The 20,230-nt window shown below is 58.0% G+C and overlaps 2 protein-coding genes across 2 annotated transcripts; one reads left to right on the forward strand and one right to left on the reverse strand.

Annotated features, from left to right (window-relative positions):
* Nucleotides 1–718: 718 nt before the first annotated feature.
* Nucleotides 719–15,311, forward strand: FHIP2B (FHF complex subunit HOOK interacting protein 2B). The gene is given in 19 exon segments (XM_060102499.1): nucleotides 719–830; nucleotides 5,303–5,381; nucleotides 7,560–7,732; nucleotides 8,396–8,500; nucleotides 8,797–8,919; nucleotides 9,137–9,364; nucleotides 9,471–9,667; nucleotides 9,985–10,093; nucleotides 10,326–10,402; nucleotides 10,762–10,951; nucleotides 11,522–11,667; nucleotides 11,787–11,915; nucleotides 12,082–12,172; nucleotides 12,376–12,519; nucleotides 12,850–12,990; nucleotides 13,202–13,302; nucleotides 13,541–13,625; nucleotides 13,627–13,688; nucleotides 13,690–15,311. Coding segments are annotated over 19 exon segments (2,595 nt in total). The 5' UTR covers nucleotides 719–785; the 3' UTR covers nucleotides 14,060–15,311.
* Nucleotides 15,312–16,943: 1,632 nt separating this feature from the next.
* On the reverse strand, nucleotides 16,944–19,713 carry NUDT18 (nudix hydrolase 18). The gene is made up of 3 exons (XM_060102500.1): nucleotides 19,436–19,713; nucleotides 18,289–18,502; nucleotides 16,944–18,039 (listed from the first exon to the last, which is right to left on the reverse strand). The coding sequence occupies exons 1-3, from the start codon at nucleotides 19,595–19,597 to the stop codon at nucleotides 17,444–17,446; spliced, it is 972 nt and encodes a 323-aa protein (XP_059958483.1). The 5' UTR covers nucleotides 19,598–19,713; the 3' UTR covers nucleotides 16,944–17,443.
* Between the last annotated feature and the right edge of the window lie 517 nt (nucleotides 19,714–20,230).

Raw genomic sequence — 20,230 nt, forward strand, 5'->3', positions numbered from 1 at the left:
GAAAGAAACAGGTGTGTCTCGTGTGTGTGTGTGTGTGTGTGTGTGTGTGTTTGTTGGGGGGGACACACTGGGAAAATTATGGCCAAGAATTACCCAGGCAGAACCCTCAACCAGAGCAGGGTTTCCCGGAATGTCAAAACCTGGGACCTTAGGGAGGGGGCTTTCTAGCAGCCAGCTCTGCCAGTTCAAAGCCCATTCCCCATCTCCCCGCTCCACGCCCCCATTCCCCCAGGAATGGAAAGAAATTCTTCCTGAGCACATGGCAGTCAGCTGTTCAAAATGTATTTCTGCTGATCCTTGACGTCATATGATGGGAGGCTAAGGCATTATGGGGTCCCACGAGGAAAGTCTAGAGACTTCCAGAACCCACAAACCTCATCCCTCATAGGAAAATCCTGTCTGGTTCCACTCGCCCTTCTCTAAGGGTAGTTCGCTCGCTGCCTCCTGGTTCACCAAGAGGCCCCGGCGGACTTGACCCTGCCCCTCCGCTGACCCGGCTGCCGGCGCCCCCGACCCCGGGGCCCTTCCTCGCTGCCCGGCCCGGCCACGTCGGTTGCAGGCCTCCTCTCCGACTCCAAGCTAGGCCAGGCGGGGGCTGCGGGGCGGGGGCTGCGGGGCGGGGGCTGCGGGGCGGGGGCTGCGGGGCGGGGGCTGCGGGGCGGGGGCTGCGGGGCGGGGCGGCCGGGGCCCCGCCTCCCTCGCCGCGTGTCCGGGTCGCCGCCTGCGCCCGGGAGCGCTGCCGCCGCCGCCGCCGCCGCTCGGGAACCGGGAGCCGGGCCGCCGTCATGCTGAGCCGGCTCGGGGCGCTGCTGCAGGAGGCCGTGGGGGCGGTGAGGCCGGGGACGCTGGGGCGCGCGGGGCCTGGGCCGGAAGGGCGGGCGCGGGGCCGGGGGAGGAGCCGGCCGGCGCGCGGGCGGGCGGAGGGCGCGGGCCGCCTCCAGGAAGGGACCCGCGACCCGGGCCGTGGTTCCCTTTCCCGGGCCTCCTCGCTCCCCAGCCGCGCCCCTCCCGCGCAGCGCTCCCCGCTTCCAGTGGCTTCTTTCCGTATCGCGCGTGTTCCCAGCTCTCTCCAGGTCGCTCCGGCCCCTAACCCTTCTCCCCGGATTGCTTCCTGTTTATTTCTCCTGCTCCCCGAGTCTCTCCCAATTCCCAAACTCCTCTGTGCCGAGTGTTCCCTAGTCACCCAATAGTTTCTTCCCAAAATTCCCCCCAAGGCCCCTCCCCCAGCTTGGGTGCCTTCCTCCTCCCCCACGCTCCTCCCTTCCTGGTCACCCGGCCTTAAAAAATAGCTGCCCCTTACCCTGGTTCCAAGCCCTCGGCCGCCTCCAAGACCACACTCAGGCGCAGTCTGCCCTCTCACCTTGGACTTGGGAAGTGCAGGCCCCGGACTGGCCAGGTCCCCAGGGAGGGTACAGATACAGTCCGGGGGCGGGGAGTGGGGGGTCGCCTGGCCCAGGAAACAGCCGTCTGCAGGGTACAAGCGCAGTTTCCAGAATGCTGTCTCAACACCAGGCCAGCCCGAGCCCCACTGACCTTGAGTCAGGAGAGGCCAGCTGCGGTGCGGCCTAGGGCGGCCAGCGGGGACGAGGAGTGTGTGTTTCTGCCATTTTCTGTTGGGGTTGAAGGCTGGTGAGAGGCGCCCACGGCGGCTGTTCTCTTGGTTGAGCGAGATAAAAGTGCCGTTTAGATAGGGTAGGCGGGATGCCCTCCAGTTAAAGCAACCCTGCCAAGATTCTGCCTGTAAAGTTAACAATTCTTTTGTCTCACAGTATAAACCCTCCCCCTAATTGATCAGTTGAGTGTATCACATGTTCTCAGGAGAAACACACTTGGGTTCCATCCCCTTCCTCCCAACACACACACCAAATCGGAGCTTGTTACTGAGTGAAAACAGTCTCAGCCTTAAGCAACTTGTGAAGAAAATGAAAAGCTTCTGCTCTTTCTCCTCTCCCACCTGCCCAGCCCTGCCCTCGCTGGTGTTCAGGAGCCTCCAGCCATCCCGCCTCAGGAGGGGGTTCCAGAATGATCTCTCCTCCCTTCCTCCCTGTCCCCAATCAAAATAGCTGTCATTTTAGAAAGTAATCTGACACTCCTTCATACCTCTCTGGGAAAGCTCCATACACAAGGTGGGTGGACTGGATAGACAGGACCCTAGCCCTGAGAAGTGAATTTCTAATGCTTCCTATGTGGAAATTTCAGTGTCAGTGGCTGCAGGAGTATTGCTGGTCAAGGGGGATATTTTTAGGCAGGTGATCTTAGGCCCCTCAGTATACAACATATAGATGACGCCCTGGAAATTTGGCTGGCCTCGTGCGACCACCAGGAGAGATGGGGACCCCTCTCCCTCCCACCCGCAAGCTTGAGCATAGGTCTTCCCAGGGCTGGGTCACCAGGTTAAAACCCCCAGCAAGTTGCTTGACTTCTAGTTAAGGAGGAAGAGTGCTCCTTCCTGCCCTCTTCTGACAAAATAGAATAGCAATCTTTAGCGTTATTTGTAAATATAATATTATCTTTAAAAATTAATCATTTGGTGCAGTTTCCTTGGGCTGGAGTTACAGTAGCTAATAACAGATTCAGGTAAAGATTACCCCCCTGCTTTCTCAGCTCTAACGGTCTGTTTTGACTAACGTTTGTTCTGTTTCTCCTTTTCTTGCTGGATTTTTTTTTTTTTGGCTGTGTTGGGTCTTTGTTGCTGCGTGCGGTTTTTCTCTAGTTGTGGCGAGCAGGGGCTACTCTTCGTTGGCGGTGCACATGCTTCCCATTGCGGTGGCTTCTCTTGTTGCGGAGCACCAGCTCTAGGCGCGCGGGCTTCAGTCGTTGTGGCACACGGGTTTCAGTAGTTGTGGCTCGCAGGCTCTAGAGCACAGGCTCAGTAGTTGTGGCACACGGGCGTAGTTGCTCCGCGGCACGTGGGATCTTCCACGACCTGGGCTCAAACCCGTGTCCCCTGCATTGGCAGGCAGATTCTTAACCACTGTGCCACCAGGGACATCCCTGGATTGTTTTTTTTTTTTTTTTTTTTTTTTTTTTTTCTTTTTGTGGTATGCGGGCCTCTTACTGTTGTGGCCTCTCCCGTTGCGGAGCACAGGCTCCGGACGCGCAGGCCCAGCGGCCATGGCTCACGGGCCCAGCCGCTCCGCGGCATATGGGATCCTCCCAGACCGGGGCACGAACCCGTATCCCCTGCATCGGCAGGCGGACTCCCAACCACTGCGCCACCAGGGAGGCCCCCGGATTGTTATTTTTTTATTGAAGTCCAGCTTAAGGCTTTAGGAGACTATAAATGAATTTTAAGGCTAGATGAGACCCCATCACAGGCTTGTGCGATGACTGTAGCGTGGTCAAGGGTCAGAGGGCTTTCCCAGAGACAAGGAACTACGGAAGGGGCTGAAGGAGCTTGCTGAGATATTTAGTAAATATCAGTGAGTGATCACTCTGTGCAGAGCCCTTTAGTGGCAGGCAGAAACAGAACCCTGGCCCCCAGGGAGCTCACAGTCTCCTGGAGAGATGACTGCTCACCCAACAATAACAGCATCACGCAGAACGTGATAAGATGCGGTCACTCCATATGGATGGTGTGTTTGGAACGACTGTGCGAGGTGCCACTCCTGTAAGAATCCTGGTCCCCACAGCGGACTTTGAGAGAAGACAAGACTGCCTGGGCCGCCAAGGCCGGGGGAATACTTCAAGGCCTCTGATTCAGTGTGATCGCTTCCTCCTCTTGTCATAATGGTCTGCTAAGCATTCATCCTGTGTCTGTCTCCTACACACCCGCCAGATGACTCTTCCTCACACAGTTCCGACGTCACTGACCTGCACCCGGCGGCCTGCGAAACAATAAAAAATTTAAAAAATTAAAAATAAAATCGGACTTCTCGGTTTGGCCAAGAAATTCAAGGCCCCACACACTCATCAATCCATCCTTGGCCCCGACGTGCTTTGCAAAGTTTCTTCTGCAGGAAATGTCTCTCCTGTTTCTCTAATTGTTGAAATCAGACCCAGCTCTTCAGGTTTTAGTTCCCGCATGACCTCGGTAAAGCCTCTTTGTTCCACTTGTTGGAAGTGACCCCTCTTCGCCCGAAGGTCATTCTCCACCTCTCCTATGTTCTCACACTACTTCAGTAGTTGAGTTATTCAGCGTGTTTTATATTCTCTTCTCCTCCATGGCGTGTTTCTGGAGGACTGGCTCTTAGACAGCCTTGTATGGCTTGTAACATCAGGCGTGGTGTCTTGTACGTGGTAGGCACTCAACAGATACCTACTGAGTGAGTTATGGAAGGAGGAGACACCCCGTCCTGTGGTGCAGTAAAGCGTGAATTTAGAGATGCATCTGGGCACCGCAGAGATGGCTTTGTGGAGGTGGTGGCCCTGAGCTGGACCTCACTGGGGACTGCTAGGACCTAGACAGGTATAGGGGGATACGGGGCCTCCTGGACAGAGGAGTGGCCGGAGCAAAGACTAAGAGGTAGGGACTATGCGTTTTTCTTCAGCGAAAATTTACCTTGCAAGAATAGAGAAGAAATGTGCTTTTTTGGAGAAGTTTTTAGGGGAACTGGTTGTTACCAGTTCAAGGTTAGTTCCAGCTTGGGCATGGAAATGGAGAGAGCACTTTGGGAAAGGGGGGAGGTTCGGGGGTTGCTCACAGCAGATCAGAATCCCCCCCGGGGCGATCGAAGGAGTCAGGAGATGTGGACAGGAGCAGAGTGGAGAGGAGCTAGGGGTGCACGGCCTGCAGCCGTGGACAGAAGATGCAGCACATGATAAGTAAGGCACTTCCTTAATATTCCGCTAACGGTGCCCATCTGGCTGAGCTGAGCTGTCGTGGCCTTCAACCCGGATTTTCAGACTCTCAGACCAAGAGGGACCTGAAAGCTTTGTCTTCGCCACATTTTCCATCTGTATCATTTTGATTTTGTTTTGGGGGTGCTCTCCTGTTTCCCTCTACGTACCTCTGTTGTAGCATAACCACGATATATAGAAATGATCTGTTTCTGTGTCTCTTTCCCCTACCATCAGTCTTAGCTGCTCTGGGACAGGGGATATAGAATCATGACATGTGCTCATGTCACAACATTTCCAGGAGGGAGAGGGGGTCTGAGGAGAGGAACCAGGAGATTGTTGGCAGATATGGAGACAATGTGCAAATGTCCTGGAGAAAATGTGTAACTATTCAATTTGAGAACCCAGGATCACGGTGCCTCCTCCAGGGCCTAGCACACGTCCGACACTTAGCAGATGGTGGAATGTGCTTTCTGCTGAGTGCCGGTGGCGACCACTTAGGTTGTGTCTGCTCTCTCCACAGCGGGAGCCCAGCATTGACCTGCTGGAGGCCTTCGTGGAACACTGGAAGGGCATCACGAACTACTACATTGAAAGCACAGGTGAGGCCTGGTCTCCTTCCGCACAGGGATCCCTGGAGGGAGCAGGGAGGAAGGTGTGGGTGGAGTCACCCTGCAGCTCAGAGATGCAGGTGTCCTGAGGAAGGTGACATCCGCTGCTCAGGAGTTCAGAGTGGGGGCTGCCCCACCCTGACCTTCTGGGAGGGGACCTGTGTGAGGTAGGAGCGGGGACAGGGAGGCTGAGGTCTCACTGGCCTGACTCTGCAGCCCAGAGGTTGAATACCACTTGCCCCCAGCTTCCAGTTGGGCAGAATGTCCAGGCCTTCAGTCCCCAAGTGCCTGGGCCCTGTGCCTAGGGCTTACTGATTAAAGAAAAGAGATGGAATAAATTCCTCTTTTCCGTGAGCCAACTTACAGGGCATTTCTCTTGTAGAGACCTGGCGAGGCATGTAGCACACCTGGTCCTTCTCCCCAGGCTGACACTCTAAAAAGCCAAAGCCTTGGGTCATCTGGGCCCATCAGGATCACTCACTGAGGGGGCAGCGTCTCACTGGCTGCTTTGTAGTCAGTATGCTGGGATTGGTGGAGATGCACTGGTTGCCAGGTAACCTTTCCAGCATCCCTAGCCTTCCACCTCCTGGAGTTCAGACTGGGGTCTGATTCTAGCCCACACCTTTCCTAAAGGCTTTATTTCCAGCCTGAGCCAACCCAAGAAATTAAAAGCGGCCTTTGGACACTGAGGGACCCTCTGAGCGTTCTGTTAGACCAGGTTCCCCAGTCTTGGCACCGGTGACACCTGGACTGGATCATTCTTTGTTGTAGGGGGCTGGGGGGGGACACTGTGTGTTTAGCAGCAACTCTGACCTCTACCCACTAAATGCCAGTAGCACCCCTCCCTTCCCCATTGTGATAACCATAAATGGCTCTCCAAACATTGCCAGATATCCTGGTGAGCAGGGGCAAAATCACCCCCAGTTAAGAACGAATGCTTTAGACTGAAGATCCCCCCTTTTTTGTTAACTGAGATATAATGGACACATTAGGTTGGCCAAAAAGTTCATTTGGGTTTTTGTAGCATCTTACAGAAAACCTGAACAAACTTTTTGGCCAACCCCATATAATTGGTGTAATCAATTGAATATACTGATTCAGTATATGGAAATATGGAGAAATGATCACACAATAAGTCTAGTTAACATCTGTCACCACACAGAGCTACATTTTTTTTTCTTGTGATGAGAACTTTTAAGATCTTCTCTGTTAGCAACTTTTAAATATACAGTAAAGTATTATTAACTATAGTCACCATACTGTACATTATATCCCCAGGACTTATTTTACATCTGGATGTTTGCAGCTTTTAAACTGAAGATCTCTTGACAGGGAGTCCCAAGCTACCAGAGACTAGGAGAAGATCTAGAACTGCCTTGGGTCCACCTGGGGCTTCACCTGGGCCCAATCCGTTAATTTCCAGACTGGTCCCTGGACCGGAGGTGCAGGGGTGGGCGAGGTGAGCTGCCCTGCTTAAAAGCCAATGCTTTCAAGAAAAGCTAGGGGGTGCTCCAAGACCAGTCCCAAAGTACCAAAACTTTCTTTATAAAAATACTCTACCCTCTGAGACTGACTAAGAAAACCCCACTAATCAGCTTCTCCATCAGGACCTGGGCACTGTGCAGTGAGTTTGAGTCTGAACCCATGGTCATGCATGGATTTGTTTTTTTTTTTTTTTTTTTTTTTGCTTTGTAAAAAAAATAAGAGTATTGCCTTCCTTGAGTATAAAAGAGACAGAAACAGGCCTCAGGAGGTTATCTGTTTGGAAGCTGATCGAAGATGACTTCTAAATAATATAACAGAGACCCCTGAGTCCATAGCTTCTCACTCAGGCCCAGAGCAGGCCTGAAGCCCTAGCAGGTGTCCTTCTGTAGACCCCAAGGTTCAGAGAAAAAATGCTGCTGCTTTCCTCTCATAAAGTGTTGGGGCCTGCACACATGCTCCGTCAGAGGGCTGTATCCTGGGCTTCATTTAGGAGGTCTTTTGTCTTTTTAACTAGAGAGGCATCAACTGTAAACTTCCCTTTCCTCTGGTCTTTGACGAAAAGTGTTAACCTGGCCTGCTCCAGGCTGGCCTCCACCTCCCTCCACCCCCTAGGCCCTGTGGGCTTGACCCCAGCCAGCCAGAGTGCCCCTCTTCACCCCACCTTGTTTCCTGAATCTTGATTAGATGAAAACACCCCGGCCAAGAAAACAGATATTCCCTGGCGGCTGAAGCAGATGCTGGACATCTTGGTGTATGAGGAGAAGCAGCAGGCGGCGGCCGGTGAGGCGGGGCCGTGTCTGGAGTACCTACTGCAGCACAAGATCCTGGAGACCCTGTGCACGCTGGGCAAGGCCGAGGTGGGCAGGACCCCGCGCGCCTCTGGAACTTTCCACCGGAGCCGGTGTCCGGCAGGTCTACCTGTGCTCCCCCCGGTGCCCACACTGGGGGCGGGGCACTGAGGCTGTCTCAGAACACCCCGAGGCTTCGGGCCCTTGCTTATTTGCTTTGGTGGCGCGTTCTCGCTGTCGTCGGGGTTGAGGACATGTTTCCTTTCGTTCAGTCCGTGTTCGTTCATCAAAGATCCACCGAGGACCGGCCGTGTGCCAGTCTGTGTCCTAGGCACTGGGGACCCGGCAGTGATTGAAACAGGCGAAAACTCTAGTGGGGAGAGGCAGGATAATCAAAGGAGTATAGTATGTTCAATAAAGACAAGGTTATGGACGAAAATAAAGCAGGAAGGGGGCGGGACTTCCCTGGAGGTCCAGTGGTTAAGACTCTGCGCTCCTGATGCAGGGGGCACAGTTGGATCCCTCGTCGCAACTAAGATCCCGCATGTGCGGCCAAAAAGAAAAAAGGGAAAAGCAGGAAGCGGGCTTGGCAGCATAGAGGAGGCCAGTTTCCAAGCGTGAGGGAGGGAGGCTGGGGGAGAAGGCCCCTCCGCGCAGTGAGGGGAGGAGCGGTCCGGGTGGGGGCGTGGCCTCGCCGCCTGACTGACAGGCACTCTGTCCCCCGACCCGCAGTACCCGCCAGGCATGCGGCAGCAGGTGCTCCAGTTCTTCAGCAAGGTTCTGGCCCAGGTGCAGCATCCCCTCCTGCATTACCTCAACGTCCACAGGCCTGTGCAGGTGAGGGGCCCAGAAGCTAAGGGGTGTCTGGGGGTGAGGCCTATGCTTTCAAGAAAAGCTAGGGGGTGCTGCTCCTAGGCCAGTCCCAAAGCACTGGACCTTTCTCTCCAAAAACACTCCACCCTCTGAGACTCTCAGAAAGCCCCCAAATCCAGCTTCTCCATCAGGACCCGTGCCGCAGGTTTGAGTCTGAACCCACGGTCGTGCGCGGGGGTTTTTTTTTTTCTGCCGCCCCGTTCTTCCTTTTCTTCCCTGCCACCCCATTCCCCTCTGTCTCTGTCCTGCTCCGCTTCCAGAAACTTCTCCGACTTGGTGGGACAGTTCCTGGATCCCTCACAGAAAAGGAGGAGGTGCAGTTCACCACTGTCCTCTGCTCCAAGATCCAGCAGGATCCAGCCCTGCTCACCTATATTCTAGAAGTGAGCACCTCTGGGGAACAGGAGCGGGAGGGCCCAGACCCCGGGGCAGTCCCCCGTGGCCCTTCTGAAGAAGCAGAAGGCTGGAGCAGGCACCGGGGAGGCGCTCAGGCAGCTTCCCCTCCAGCTCCACGCTGAAGCCACCCACCCTGTATTCCCAAGGGGCCATCACGGGGCGTGGTCTGCACCACAGCCTGGCCTCACGCAGCCTCCCTTGCAGGGTAGAAAGACCGTCGGTAGGAAGGAGGCATCCAGAGAAGCCACCGCCCTGCCGAGAGAGGCAGCCGGCCTCAAGAACGAGGAGCAGCGCCACAGCAAAGCTCCTGACGGGGGTGCCTGGGGGGCCCGGGCCTTGAGCACCCAGCTGCCTGCTGAGACCGAGGAGCCAGATGGAGGCACTGGGGAGAGCAGCCTCATCACCTCGCTGATTGGCCTGTGCAAGAGCCAGGTGCTGGCTGCCGGGACGCAGGGAGCAGGGATGGGGAGGGCGAGTTGCTGGGAGGGCACCTGGGGGCTCAGCCGCACGTCACTGAAGTCGTACCCTTATCCCCTAGAAAGGTCGGGTGGCCCTGAAGGCCCAGGAGAACCTGCTGGTCCTGGTAAGCGTGGCTTCCCAGGCCGCTGCCACCTACCTGGTGCAGAGCAGCCCTTGTTGCCCTGCCATCGTCGAGCACCTCTGCCAGCTGTACCAGTCCCTGCCCAGCTTCCTGGACCCCGCAGACATTGCCACTTTAGAGGGCATCAGCTGGAGGTAGGCGCTTGGCCAGGGAAGGCTGGGCTGCATCTTCAGGGGCTGGAAGCCCTGCCCGTCCGTCATCTTCCCCGGTGGTGGCTCTTCTTGTTTTCCAGGGGGGATGGGGACCCCTGCTGGCCACCGTCTTCCTGAGGTTACAGCCCATGCCCAAGGGCCTTCTCGCCTTCCAGGAAAGCATCACTTTGGCTTCTGCCCTCAGAGCCCCCAGTAGAACTGAGCCCCAGCAACAGAGGTTCTAGGGCCGAGGGCAGAAAGGCCCAGCTTCCTGGATGTAGCTGAAGCAGGCCTCCCAAACCTCCCTCGCTCTCCCTCAGGTTACCCAGTGCCCCGTCTGATGAGGCTTCCTTCCCCGGCAAGGAGACCTTGGCTGCCTTTTTGGGCTGGTTTGATTACTGTGACCACCTCGTCACAGAGGCACACACAGTGAGTGGCGTGGGCGATGGCAGGGCTCTCTTGGGTGTCCCCCGCTTCATGGTGCTCTGTCTGTGTCTCTACCTCAAGGCCCCAGGGGGGTCTCTTGGGAGCTGGGTGGGGCCCGGGGTCAGCAGAGACCCTCTGCCTGTTGTTAGGTTCTGTGCAAGGACACAGCTGTTTCTCAGTGGAAAATTGTCGACTGGAGGTAAAATGTGTTTGAGACATGCTCTTTGGCGCTCAGGTGGTTTCGGATGCCTTGGCAAAGTCCGTGGCTGGGAAATTATTTGTGGAGATTCTGCAGCCCCAGCTCCTGCATGTGTAAGTTCTGTGCAGTTCCCTTGGGCGTAGCCATAGTCTGGGCGAACCGCCCACCCCACCAAGCCCCTTCCTGCGCCTGAGACCAGGGACCTCCTTGTCCAGAGTCATGGGAGTCTGTGGGCTCCATCAGTTGATGTTTGCCTGTTCCCCTGACACACTCGTGGCTCAGAGCTACGTGGGCTAACAAAGGCCTCCCACCCTTGGACTCTAGGACCTCGAGAGGGGTGGGGTGTGAGCAGAGAAATACCAGCTGAAGATGCAAGGGAACCAGGAAAGGGTGCTGCCCCCTACACCCCTTCCCTCCCTGCTCCTACTCTGGTCTGGCCTGCCCCGCCTGGCTCAGCGCGCCCTCCCCGTAGGTCTGAACAAAGCATCCTGACCTCCACCGCCCTGCTCACCGCCATGCTGCGCCAGCTCCGCTCCCCTGCGCTGCTGCGGGAGGCCGTGGCCTTCCTCCTGGGGAAGGACCAGCAGCCTGCAGCCCCTGAGGACAGCCCTCACACCCTGGGCGGCCACCTCATCAGGCACTGCGACCACCTCTCTGATGAGGTGAGGCGGGCAGGCCCTCCTCTCTAACCGCTCCCTGGCCCCCAACCCCTGCCCAAGGGACTTCCTGAAGCTTCTTCCCATTTGCATTAGCTTTGCAGGTGGTTGAGGCCATTGAAATCCAACTCCCCACCCCCACCCAAAAAAAAAAAAAAGCAGAAAAAGGCAGTGACCCAGTGATTGGTAGCCAAACTGCTTTTGTCATGCAGTTAATTTTCTGTGATCACATACTTGTAATGGCACTTTTTATCTTACAAAATGTTTTTATATTCATTTGGCTTGTTTGAAGCTGACAGCTCCGGGCCATTTTTTAGACATGGAAACTAAGGCTCCGAGGAGCCAGTGGGCTTGCCTGATACCACACCTCAAATTAGTAATGGGACAGGGACCAGCCAGACTTCTGGTTCCTGGGCCAACACCCATCTGCTCCCCTTAAAACCTGCCACCGTAGCCCCCGGCTGGAGGAGGTGAGCCCCTCCTAGGGGGACTCCTCTTATCTGGGTGAGCACTTCCCAGGCATCCCTAGAGGCTGGGGTGGAGAAGGGGTGTCCTGCTGACCGCTTCTTGTCCCAGATCAGCATCGCCACGCTGCGGCTGTTTGAGGAGCTGCTCCAGAAGCCCCACGAGCAGATCATCCACAGCCTGATCCTGTGCCACCTCGAGGGCCGCCCTTACGTGGCCCGGGGCTCGCCCGAGCCCGAGAGCTACGAGGACACCCTGTAAGTGAACCTCAGTGCCTCGGGGAGGCCTCGACCCGTTCGGGACCCCCCCACCGGCCCCCAGCACCTCACACCAGTTCCTGCGTTCACTGGCGCCTCGCTTGTCTGCCCTGGCACAGAGATCTGGAGGAAGACCCCTACTTCACGGATGGCTTCCTTGACCCCGGCTTTCAACCCTCCATGAAGCCTCCCCCTGCCCCTGTCACCAACCCCGATGGCAAAACAGCGGTGACCGAGATTGTCAACAGGTAGGAGCAGGTCAGGAAGTCTGAGCCACCTGAGTTTTGCTCCGTCTTTGGCCACAGCCCTGATGGGGTGCAGCCGGGAGAGTGCTCCCTCGGGGCTGGAGGTGGAGCGGGGAGAGCAGGGCGGCCCAGGCGGGGACACCTCCACACCGAGGGTCCTGTCTCTCAGTTTCCTCTGCCTCGTTCCTGAGGAAGCCAAGACCTCGGCTTTCCTGGAGGAGACCGGATATGACACGTACGTCCACGATGCTTACGGACTGGTGAGTGTCAAGGCCTCCGCCGGCGCCCAGTTCTCGCCGCTCAGAGCGCGGGGTTAATACACTCTGCCTCTGCGATCTCCCGCCCGAGGTGCTCCCAGCTCTGGCCAAGTGCCCGAGCCCCGCCTGCCTGCGCGGCTCCCTCTGTCCGCTGGTGCCTCCTGACCACTGGGTCCACCCCTTTTAACTCTCTCCTCCTGTTTCAGTTCCAGGAGTGCAGCTCCCGAGTGGCACCCTGGGGTTGGCCCCCAGCTCCCGCACCCCTGGACCCCCATGAGCCTGAACGGCCTTTCTTCGAGGGTCACTTCCTCCGAATGCTGTTCGACCGCATGTCCCGGATTCTAGAACAGGTGCCCGACAGGGCTGGACCCCTGCCACAGGGCGAGGGCCTCTGGAGTCCTTCAGGAGAGCAGGGCCCAGCCGTGGGGGTCCAGTCATCTTTTCTGGCCCCACGACCCCCCTCAAGCCCCACCTTTCCCCAGGCGGGAAGCCCCGTCTCGTCTCTGCTCCACACGCCCTGACGTGCCCTGGTCCTCGGCCCCAGGGAACCCGTGACACATCACATGCATCTCCAACCCCTGTGCGTGTTCACACTGGCCAGGCGCCTTGCTGGGGGGTGGGGGGCGCAGGAGTGCTCACCGCCTGTGCCAACCCTCGCTTGTCCACCGTGCTCCCCACAGCCGTACAGCCTGAACCTGCAAGTGACCTCAGTCTTGTCCCGGCTCGCCCTCTTCCCACACCCCCTTATCCACGAGTACCTCCTGGATCCCTACATCAACCTGGCCCCTGGCTGCCGGAGCCTGTTCTCTGTGCTCGTCAGGGTAAGGATGCCCAGGCCAGAGGGAGCATGCCAGTGCTGAGGATAGGAAGGGAGGGGGACAGGATGGGGGTGCTGGGGGCTGCAGGAGTGGGCACCCTTGCCAGCGCCAGGGGAAAGCACTGGTACCACCCCCTCCCATGGTGCAACAGAGCCAGGGACCCTGTGGCAGTGTCGCTGGTCTCCTCCTCAGTCCCCTCTTGTTCCCACTCTAGGTGATCGGGGACTTGATGCAGAGAATTCAGAGGGTGCCCCAGTTCCCAGGCAAACTGCTTCTGGTGCGCAGGCAGCTGATGGGCCAGGTCCCCGGGGAGCAGTAAGTAACAGAGGGAAGCGGGTGCCTAAGGAAGAGCCCCGGGGTGGGAAAGCTAGGGCTTCCGGGTGGGGGAGGCGCCAGGCCGGGGACAGAGGAGGGCCCGTTGCTGAGGCCTGTGGTCCCTCACAGTCAGTCAGAGGTGGCTGCCGCCAGGTGACCCCTCACAGACACGGGGGTACCACGCTGGCACGCTGCCCACACCTCCCAGCCGTGACCCCCGCCACGCTGTCTCCTTCAGGCTGGACCACCAGACCCTCCTCCAGGGCGTGGTAGTCCTTGAGGAATTCTGCAAAGAGCTGGCTGCCATCGCTTTCGTCAAGTTCCCCCCACGTGGTCCTCACCTGCGCTCCTCTGAACCCCCGGGAGGGCACGTCTGAGCCGGGAACGTGACACCTCTACCCAAGAGCTGCCTCCCACCTGGCACTGCTGCCGCCGCTGGCCTCCCGGGTGGGGGCTTGGCTCCATCTCCTTCACATCCCGGGACCTCTGCCTGGGTGGAGGGCTGGGCTTCCACTCTCGGGTTAACTCAAGACGACCTTGGCCTTTGGGCTCCACCAGACTGGGTTTCAAGGAGTGGGTCTCCGAGGTATCAGAAGCCAAGGAGCAAAAGAGGTGGCTTTCTGGGCAGCATGGTGTCCTCGGGGCCTTCTCTGGGGAGCTGGGTGACGGCCAGGTGAGCCCCCAGACCCAGAGCTTCATGTGTCCTGTGCCTGTCACCTGTCTCTGTGGGCCATCTGTGGCGAAGGCCAAGACCTGAGACTCATTCCAGGGGCACGAAGGGGGGTGAGCGGATAGCTCTGAGGCGGGCCAGGACCACAGGCCAGAGGGATGCGGGCACGACCCTGTCTTTGCCACACCAAGTACCATAGATGCTGCCGGGACTTGACGTTTTCTCTCCTGCCTTCTTGGCTTAACCCTTGGGGAAGCGGCAGTGGACAGCAGGGGAAGCCCCTCTTCCCGCTCAGCCCTCCTGGAGACTGTTGCACAATTCCCAACAGCCTCATGGCAAATGCCCAGAGCATGCTCCGCGCCCAGGTGGGGGCAGCCGCTTATGAGAAGCTTGATGCAACTACAGCCAGGGTGGGAGAGGGCCTGGGGAGCCCGGGGGGCTGGATGCCAGGCTCCAGCTCCAGCTCGTTTCTCTCTGGCGCCTTCTGAGCCTGTCTCGGCAGGTCCACGACACCTGGGCAGAGGGCCTCAGAGACCGGGGGAGGCCAGGCCTTGCCCTTAGCATCCTGCCAGGGTTCTCCATGGAATTCAATCCCAGCGGTGCCGGAAGCTCTGGGTCCGGGTGAGGCCAAGATGCTCACCGGACCGTGGGCCCCCCCACCGAGGCCTGGCCGGGGAGGGGGGCTGGGTCACAGGCAGCCAGCCGGTCATGGTGTGGTTCTCCCTGCATGACCTCCACGGCTGGGGCCGCCACCCCACCTGGCCCGAATCTGTCTCAACCTGCAGGAGCACCCAGGCGGCGCCAGGCATTACCTCACAGCAAACTGCAGTTGCTGGCTTCACTCCTGGGCAAGGAGGAGCAGGCCAGAGCTCCACTAGCTTCATTTTTCTGCCCATGCTGCTTCTAGAAGCCGTCCACAGGTTGCCAAGAGGTGACGTGAAAGAGGAGGAAACTCAATGACCTCTACCTCTCTTGCATCCCTCCAAGCTGGGGAAGATTTAACTGCTGCTCCTGAGGACACTGTCCACGTGCCTGCACGCGTGTGTGCGCACGTGGGCGTTGGGTGTGGGACAGGGGAGCAAAGCTCAGCAGGCGAATTGGGTCTGGACTCTTCGATTCAGAAAACGTCTGAGCATCCGGGAGTCAGACACTCCGCTCCCCAGTGCACTCGGGCACTCGCACGGTGTCCCCCGCTAGACAGCACGGCAATAAATGGTGTGGTTGTGTGGACACAGCTGCCCTGTTCTCCTGCACCCTTTGTGTCCTCCTGCCCAGGGCTCCACGGCTGATTCAGGCCCATCGTCCTAAGGAAGGCGCATTAAATTCCTTTTCCAGCACAGGGGTGTATGAGGGCAGTGTGTGTGTGGTGGGGGCCGGAGTGGTAAACTGAGACAGGCTCTGGCAGTGCAGAACTGATGTTCCCTGGTACCTACCAGGAACCAGCCTCTCTTGGCCAAGCAGCACTGTTTTTGCGCGGCTTGTCTACAGCTGAGAGCCGGCAGCCCTGGAGACACCACGAGGGCATGGGCCACCTGAGGCATCTGTATGCAAGTCTCCTTTTTGGTGTTGATGTTGTGAGCGGCAGGACTGCTTTAACGGTGAACAGTGGGCCTGAGACTTTAAAAAATCTTGGCCCTAAGTGTATACATGTGGCGACCCTCTGAGGGGGGTTCCCAAGAGCACTCCAAGGCAGGGAAGATGAAGATGCAGGGTGAGGCCTGATCCGTGGCTTTCACCTCGTTGCTTTTTTTTTTTTTTTTGCGGTACGCAGGCCTCTCACTGTTGTGGCCTCTCCCGTTGCGGAGCACAGCCTCCGGATGCGCAGGCTCAGCGGCCATGGCTTACGGGCCCAGCCGCTCCGCGGCATGTGGGATCTTCCCGGACCTTCCCGGACCGGGGCACGAACCCGTGTCCCCTGCATCGGCAGGCGGACTCTCAACCACTGCGCCGCCAGGGAAGCCCCGCCTCGTTGCTTTTTAAAAGCATCCCCCTGTGGGTTACCTTTAAAAATACCAATGCTCCAATCCCGCCCTCCACCAGTTAATCACATCTCTGAGGGTGGGCCCACAATTGTTTTTAAAGCTCTCCAGGTGATTCTAATGGGCACCCAGGGTTGAAAACTCCTATAGGCTAAATAATGGAAGATCACTGTCTTTCAATGTGGATATGGACCGGTGGGTCTGTCAGACGCTGAGAGAAGGGTAACCAGAATGAAAGGGTTTCTTTCCCTCATTTGGAAGATGTCTGTCTTTAGAGGGAACAAGAGTATTCCTACCACAGCCCCAGAGGCCAGAAAAACAAGATGGCAGCCCGGAGAGGCAGGGAAGGGGGTCTTTGAGGTTATCCTGGTCCTTCGGTGTCAGAGTGGAGTCGCTTCAGAAGGGAAACCCAGTCAAGTATTTCCCTGCTCGGAACAAAACCTGTGTGTTAATGATGAGTGTATAGCAGTAAGCTGTGATATATTTTCCTCACTTCCTTTGGTTTTCCCTTAAACTTCAGTAAAATTCTTTTTAAAAATAATTCCTACCATCATGATTCAGCTGAGCTGAGGGGAAATGAAGAGAGGGTTTTGGTCTGGCTTTGGGCTGGAGTTGTACCAAGGCAGAGGCAGGAGCCCGGGGGGCAGGGCAAGGTCGGGAGGGATCTGTCAGAGAAGCTCAGGGAGCAAGAGACTTGTGGTGGTGGGGGGGAGGCAGGGGCGGCTCTCACAGCTCCTCGCCCACCTGAAGCTTCTGGCCTTCTCACTGCTCAAACCTTGGAGGGGATGTAGTCCCATCCCACCTGGCAGGCAGATGAAGGAGCCCCAGCGGGCCCAAGACAGGCTGTGGTGGACAAAGGAAGCCTGCCAGCCGGTCACCTGCTGTCTGGGAAGGCCCGGGTGGTATCAGTGGGATGAGGGAAGGAGCTTCTCTTGATGGCAGCCCCCCTTTCCTGCTCACTTCCAACCCACAGAGACATTTAAGTGGGAAGGCAAAGTAAGCAACACCTATTTACTCAGCCAGGGACCCACTCCCTTGGAACGACCTCCCCCAGCACTCCTTCCACGTTCTAAGTGCTTGAGAATCTGGGTGAGGCCCTTACTGAGGCGGGCACAGAAAACGATGAGGAGGTGCCACCTCAGCTCCAGAAAGTCCTCACATCCCCTTAGGGAGTCGTGCCCTCATTGTGCCCTCAGGGCAACTGGGTCCTTGAGCTCTGGACTCCTTGCTCGGTTGAAGGCACTGTCCCTTCTGATGCAGTGCAGGGACCTGCTCCATGGCAATAAGAGATGGAAGTCCCCCTGGGAACCAGGAGAACTGCCCTGCTCCCCATGCAACAAGATCTCTACCAACCCCCTGTGCCTCTCAGAGGCAAAGCCTCCTCTGAAGCACAGACGCCATCATACAGGGGGTCAGACAGCCTGAGTGTAAGCGCAGGTTGTGCAATTACTGCCCATGGGAACCCAGCTCCTGGCCCACTGACGGCAGCCTCCTATCGGTTGATTGGGACAACAGATGATTCCTGAAGCCTCTGTAAGAGCTGGCTTTGTAGGTCTTCCTCCACCACCTTCCACCAAAAGAAGTTCTCACCCCGAACCTTCGGGGGCTCATTTTGGATACCTGGATTCCGAAAAGCCACCGTCACCAGCACGTTCAGGCAGATGCCATCGGTTTGGTCTTTGCCCAGGTGCTGCAGTCCAAGCAACCCCTTGGTCTCCACTGCCAAGTGGTGCAGGGTCAGACACTCCTGTAGCAGACGCAGGACAGCCATCTTGATGCCACCCCTCTGCTCTATGGGAGCAAAGCCACAGGCGGTGATGGGCAAGTGAGGCATCCCCACTGTGCCCACCAACACCCACACTGTCTGGACACTGGTAAAGGTGGCTACGAGCCGCTGGCAGACCAGACTGCAGGGAAGCTCTTGGGGCAGAAGGAGAGGGTGCCTGGCTTGCTGGCGATACCGGGCGGCTAGCTCTATCAGATGCAGAATGTCGTGGGCTCGCAGCGGGGTGGGCAGCGAGGTTCGTGGGTACCAGCCAGCCTGCAGGGACTCCGCATCTGCCTCCTTGGGAGTCTTGAGAATTCCACCTGGGGGTGATGTAGGTGACAGGGTAGGGGGAAAGGTATTATGCTGAGGGAAGTGCTGGGCCTGGCAGTGTAAAGGGCCACCCAGGCATCTAGCCCTGACCCAGGGGAGGCCCCGAGTCAAGTCCTCAGGATGGAATCTGGAGATGCCAGGTTTGTACCAGCCAGAACAGAGGCTCATCTCACCTGAGGACAAGCTGGGGAAACGGTGTCAACTGCCCTCTGCCCACACTGCCATCCACTGGGCCATACCTGTGGGGCGAGCGAGGAACACAAAGCGGATCCAGGAGGGGCCCCGCTCCTCCACAGATAGCAACGTCAAAGGCTCACATTGCAGCCCAGCCTCCTCCTTCACCTCCCGCTGCAGCGCCTCCACAATGGTCTCCCTGGGCTCCATCCTCCCCGCGGGAAGGTACCACGACCCACGGCACTCCTTCTTGGCCTCCTGGATCAGTAGCACCTCATCCTGAAGGGAGAGGAAGGATCCTCACCCACCACAGCCGGGATGGGAGCTCCTGGGGAGCAACACAGCCAGCAGCCTTTGCTTGCCCTGGGTCCATAACGAATCTCAGATACAGCTGCTCAATACCCACATTCTGGGGGCCACCCTGAAACTGCTGCGCTCTCCAGGCCACTGGCCCTTGTGTGTCTGGGGACTGCAGCTGCCTCTGCAATTCATCCCTCTTTGCACTCAAGTTTCCATTTCAGAAAGGGGCTAAGATTCCTGGGAGCTGCTTCAGGGGCTGGAGATTAGGTGTCCCAGCGAGGGCTGCCATGTGTCCTGCACTGATTCATGTCTGCATAAGTCACTGCATATCTCTCACCTCCCCTTGTGATTTATAAACTGCTTGTGGCCAGTCCTCACAGTGGAGTCTAGACTTTGAAACACACTCCAAACCCTCACCCCGTACAACTCCTACCTATGGCTCCGGCCCCTTCTAGCTGTTGTCACAGCAACTTGTACAGGGATCAGCACCAATAAGAGCATCACACAGGGTGTCAGAAGGCCTGAGTGTAAGTGCAGGTTGTGCAGTTACTGCCCATGGGACCCAGGGGAGGTCTCTGAAGCACTGGACAGGTCTTTAAGAGAGCCCACTCCGCGGCGGGCACTGTGCTAGATTCTGGGGAAAGGAAGAGGCGTTAAGATAGCCTCAAGGAACTGAGGCCTAGAGGGATGGGACAGGCAGGCTCCTGGGCCTTAGTTTCTTTCTTTGTACATCGGGACAATCGCAGGGCTGGGCTGCACAAGGCTCAGATGTAACTGTGAGAGTGCTTTGCAAAACTGGGAAGAGCCACACACCAGGAAGCGGTGCCTGTTGCCGGTATGTCCTCTGTCCCCACCGGGGTTGCCTGCGAGCCCGGGAGGCCTGGTCGGTGGGCCTGACGGGCGGACGCTCACCTGCTCGTTGAGGAACACGGCCAGCACCACGTAGCAGACGTTCTTCCGCAGCCGCACCTGCGCCGGCGTCTCCCCGGCCGGCCCCGAGTCATAGCTCTGCACGCGCAGCCCCCGGCCCCCCAGAACGGCCGCCAGCGTCCCTGCCAAGTCTTCCGAGGCCATCGGGTCCCCAGGGAGAAGGCGGGCCCCCCGCAGACCGGCCAAGCCGGGTGGGATGAACTTGGGTGACCGTGGAACGCGTCGCACTCACACCCTCCCCCTGCGAACTCGGGCCGGACGCGCTCGCAAAGCGGAAGCGCCCGGCGAGCCCTGGCCGCTGATAGGCTGCGCGTCACCGCGACCGGCCCGGATTGGCTAGCTCGCGTCTGTCACGGTGGGGCGGGGCCAGTCCGTAAAGGGGCTGGGCACCCCGCCCTGGCAGTGCGGACCCCGCCCCACTTCTGCCTCTCTATCGGTTTCTCCTCTCTCTTTCTCGGCGCAGCCAGCCGCCAGCCAAGCTAATTCCTCCCGCGCGCACTTGTCTGCACCGGTCCCGACGATGATGTCATCCTGCCCGCAGGCTGCGGAGCGCCTCAGCGGCCAGCGACGGTGACGTTACAAGCCCGAAGACGTCCCCCGGGCCCGAAGCTTGGACCCACTGTCCAGCTTTTGTCGTAAACAAACCACGGCCTTGCCCGAAATGACACTTCTCAGATAACCTTTCTTCACTAAAAATGGACTTGGCTGTCACGTGGCAGGGAGGACACGAGCTCCTGCCTTGGAGGAGATTTTGATCTAGTTGGAGACGTGGACGTA

The sequence above is a fragment of the Mesoplodon densirostris genome, chromosome 6 (assembly GCF_025265405.1).
Source record: "Mesoplodon densirostris isolate mMesDen1 chromosome 6, mMesDen1 primary haplotype, whole genome shotgun sequence".
In the NCBI taxonomy this organism is placed as follows: Eukaryota; Metazoa; Chordata; class Mammalia; order Artiodactyla; family Ziphiidae; genus Mesoplodon; species Mesoplodon densirostris.

Coding starts and splice junctions, on each gene's coding strand:
- NUDT18 (XM_060102500.1), bottom strand. CDS start 19,597: ATGGCCTCGGAAGACTTGGCAGGGACGCTGGCGGCCGTTCTGGGGGGC. Junction 18,503..19,435: donor CCGTGTTCCTCAACGAGCAG/GTGAGCGTCCGC, acceptor CTCTCCCTTCAG/GATGAGGTGCTACTGATCCA. Junction 18,040..18,288: donor GTTCCTCGCTCGCCCCACAG/GTATGGCCCAGT, acceptor CATCACCCCCAG/GTGGAATTCTCAAGACTCCC.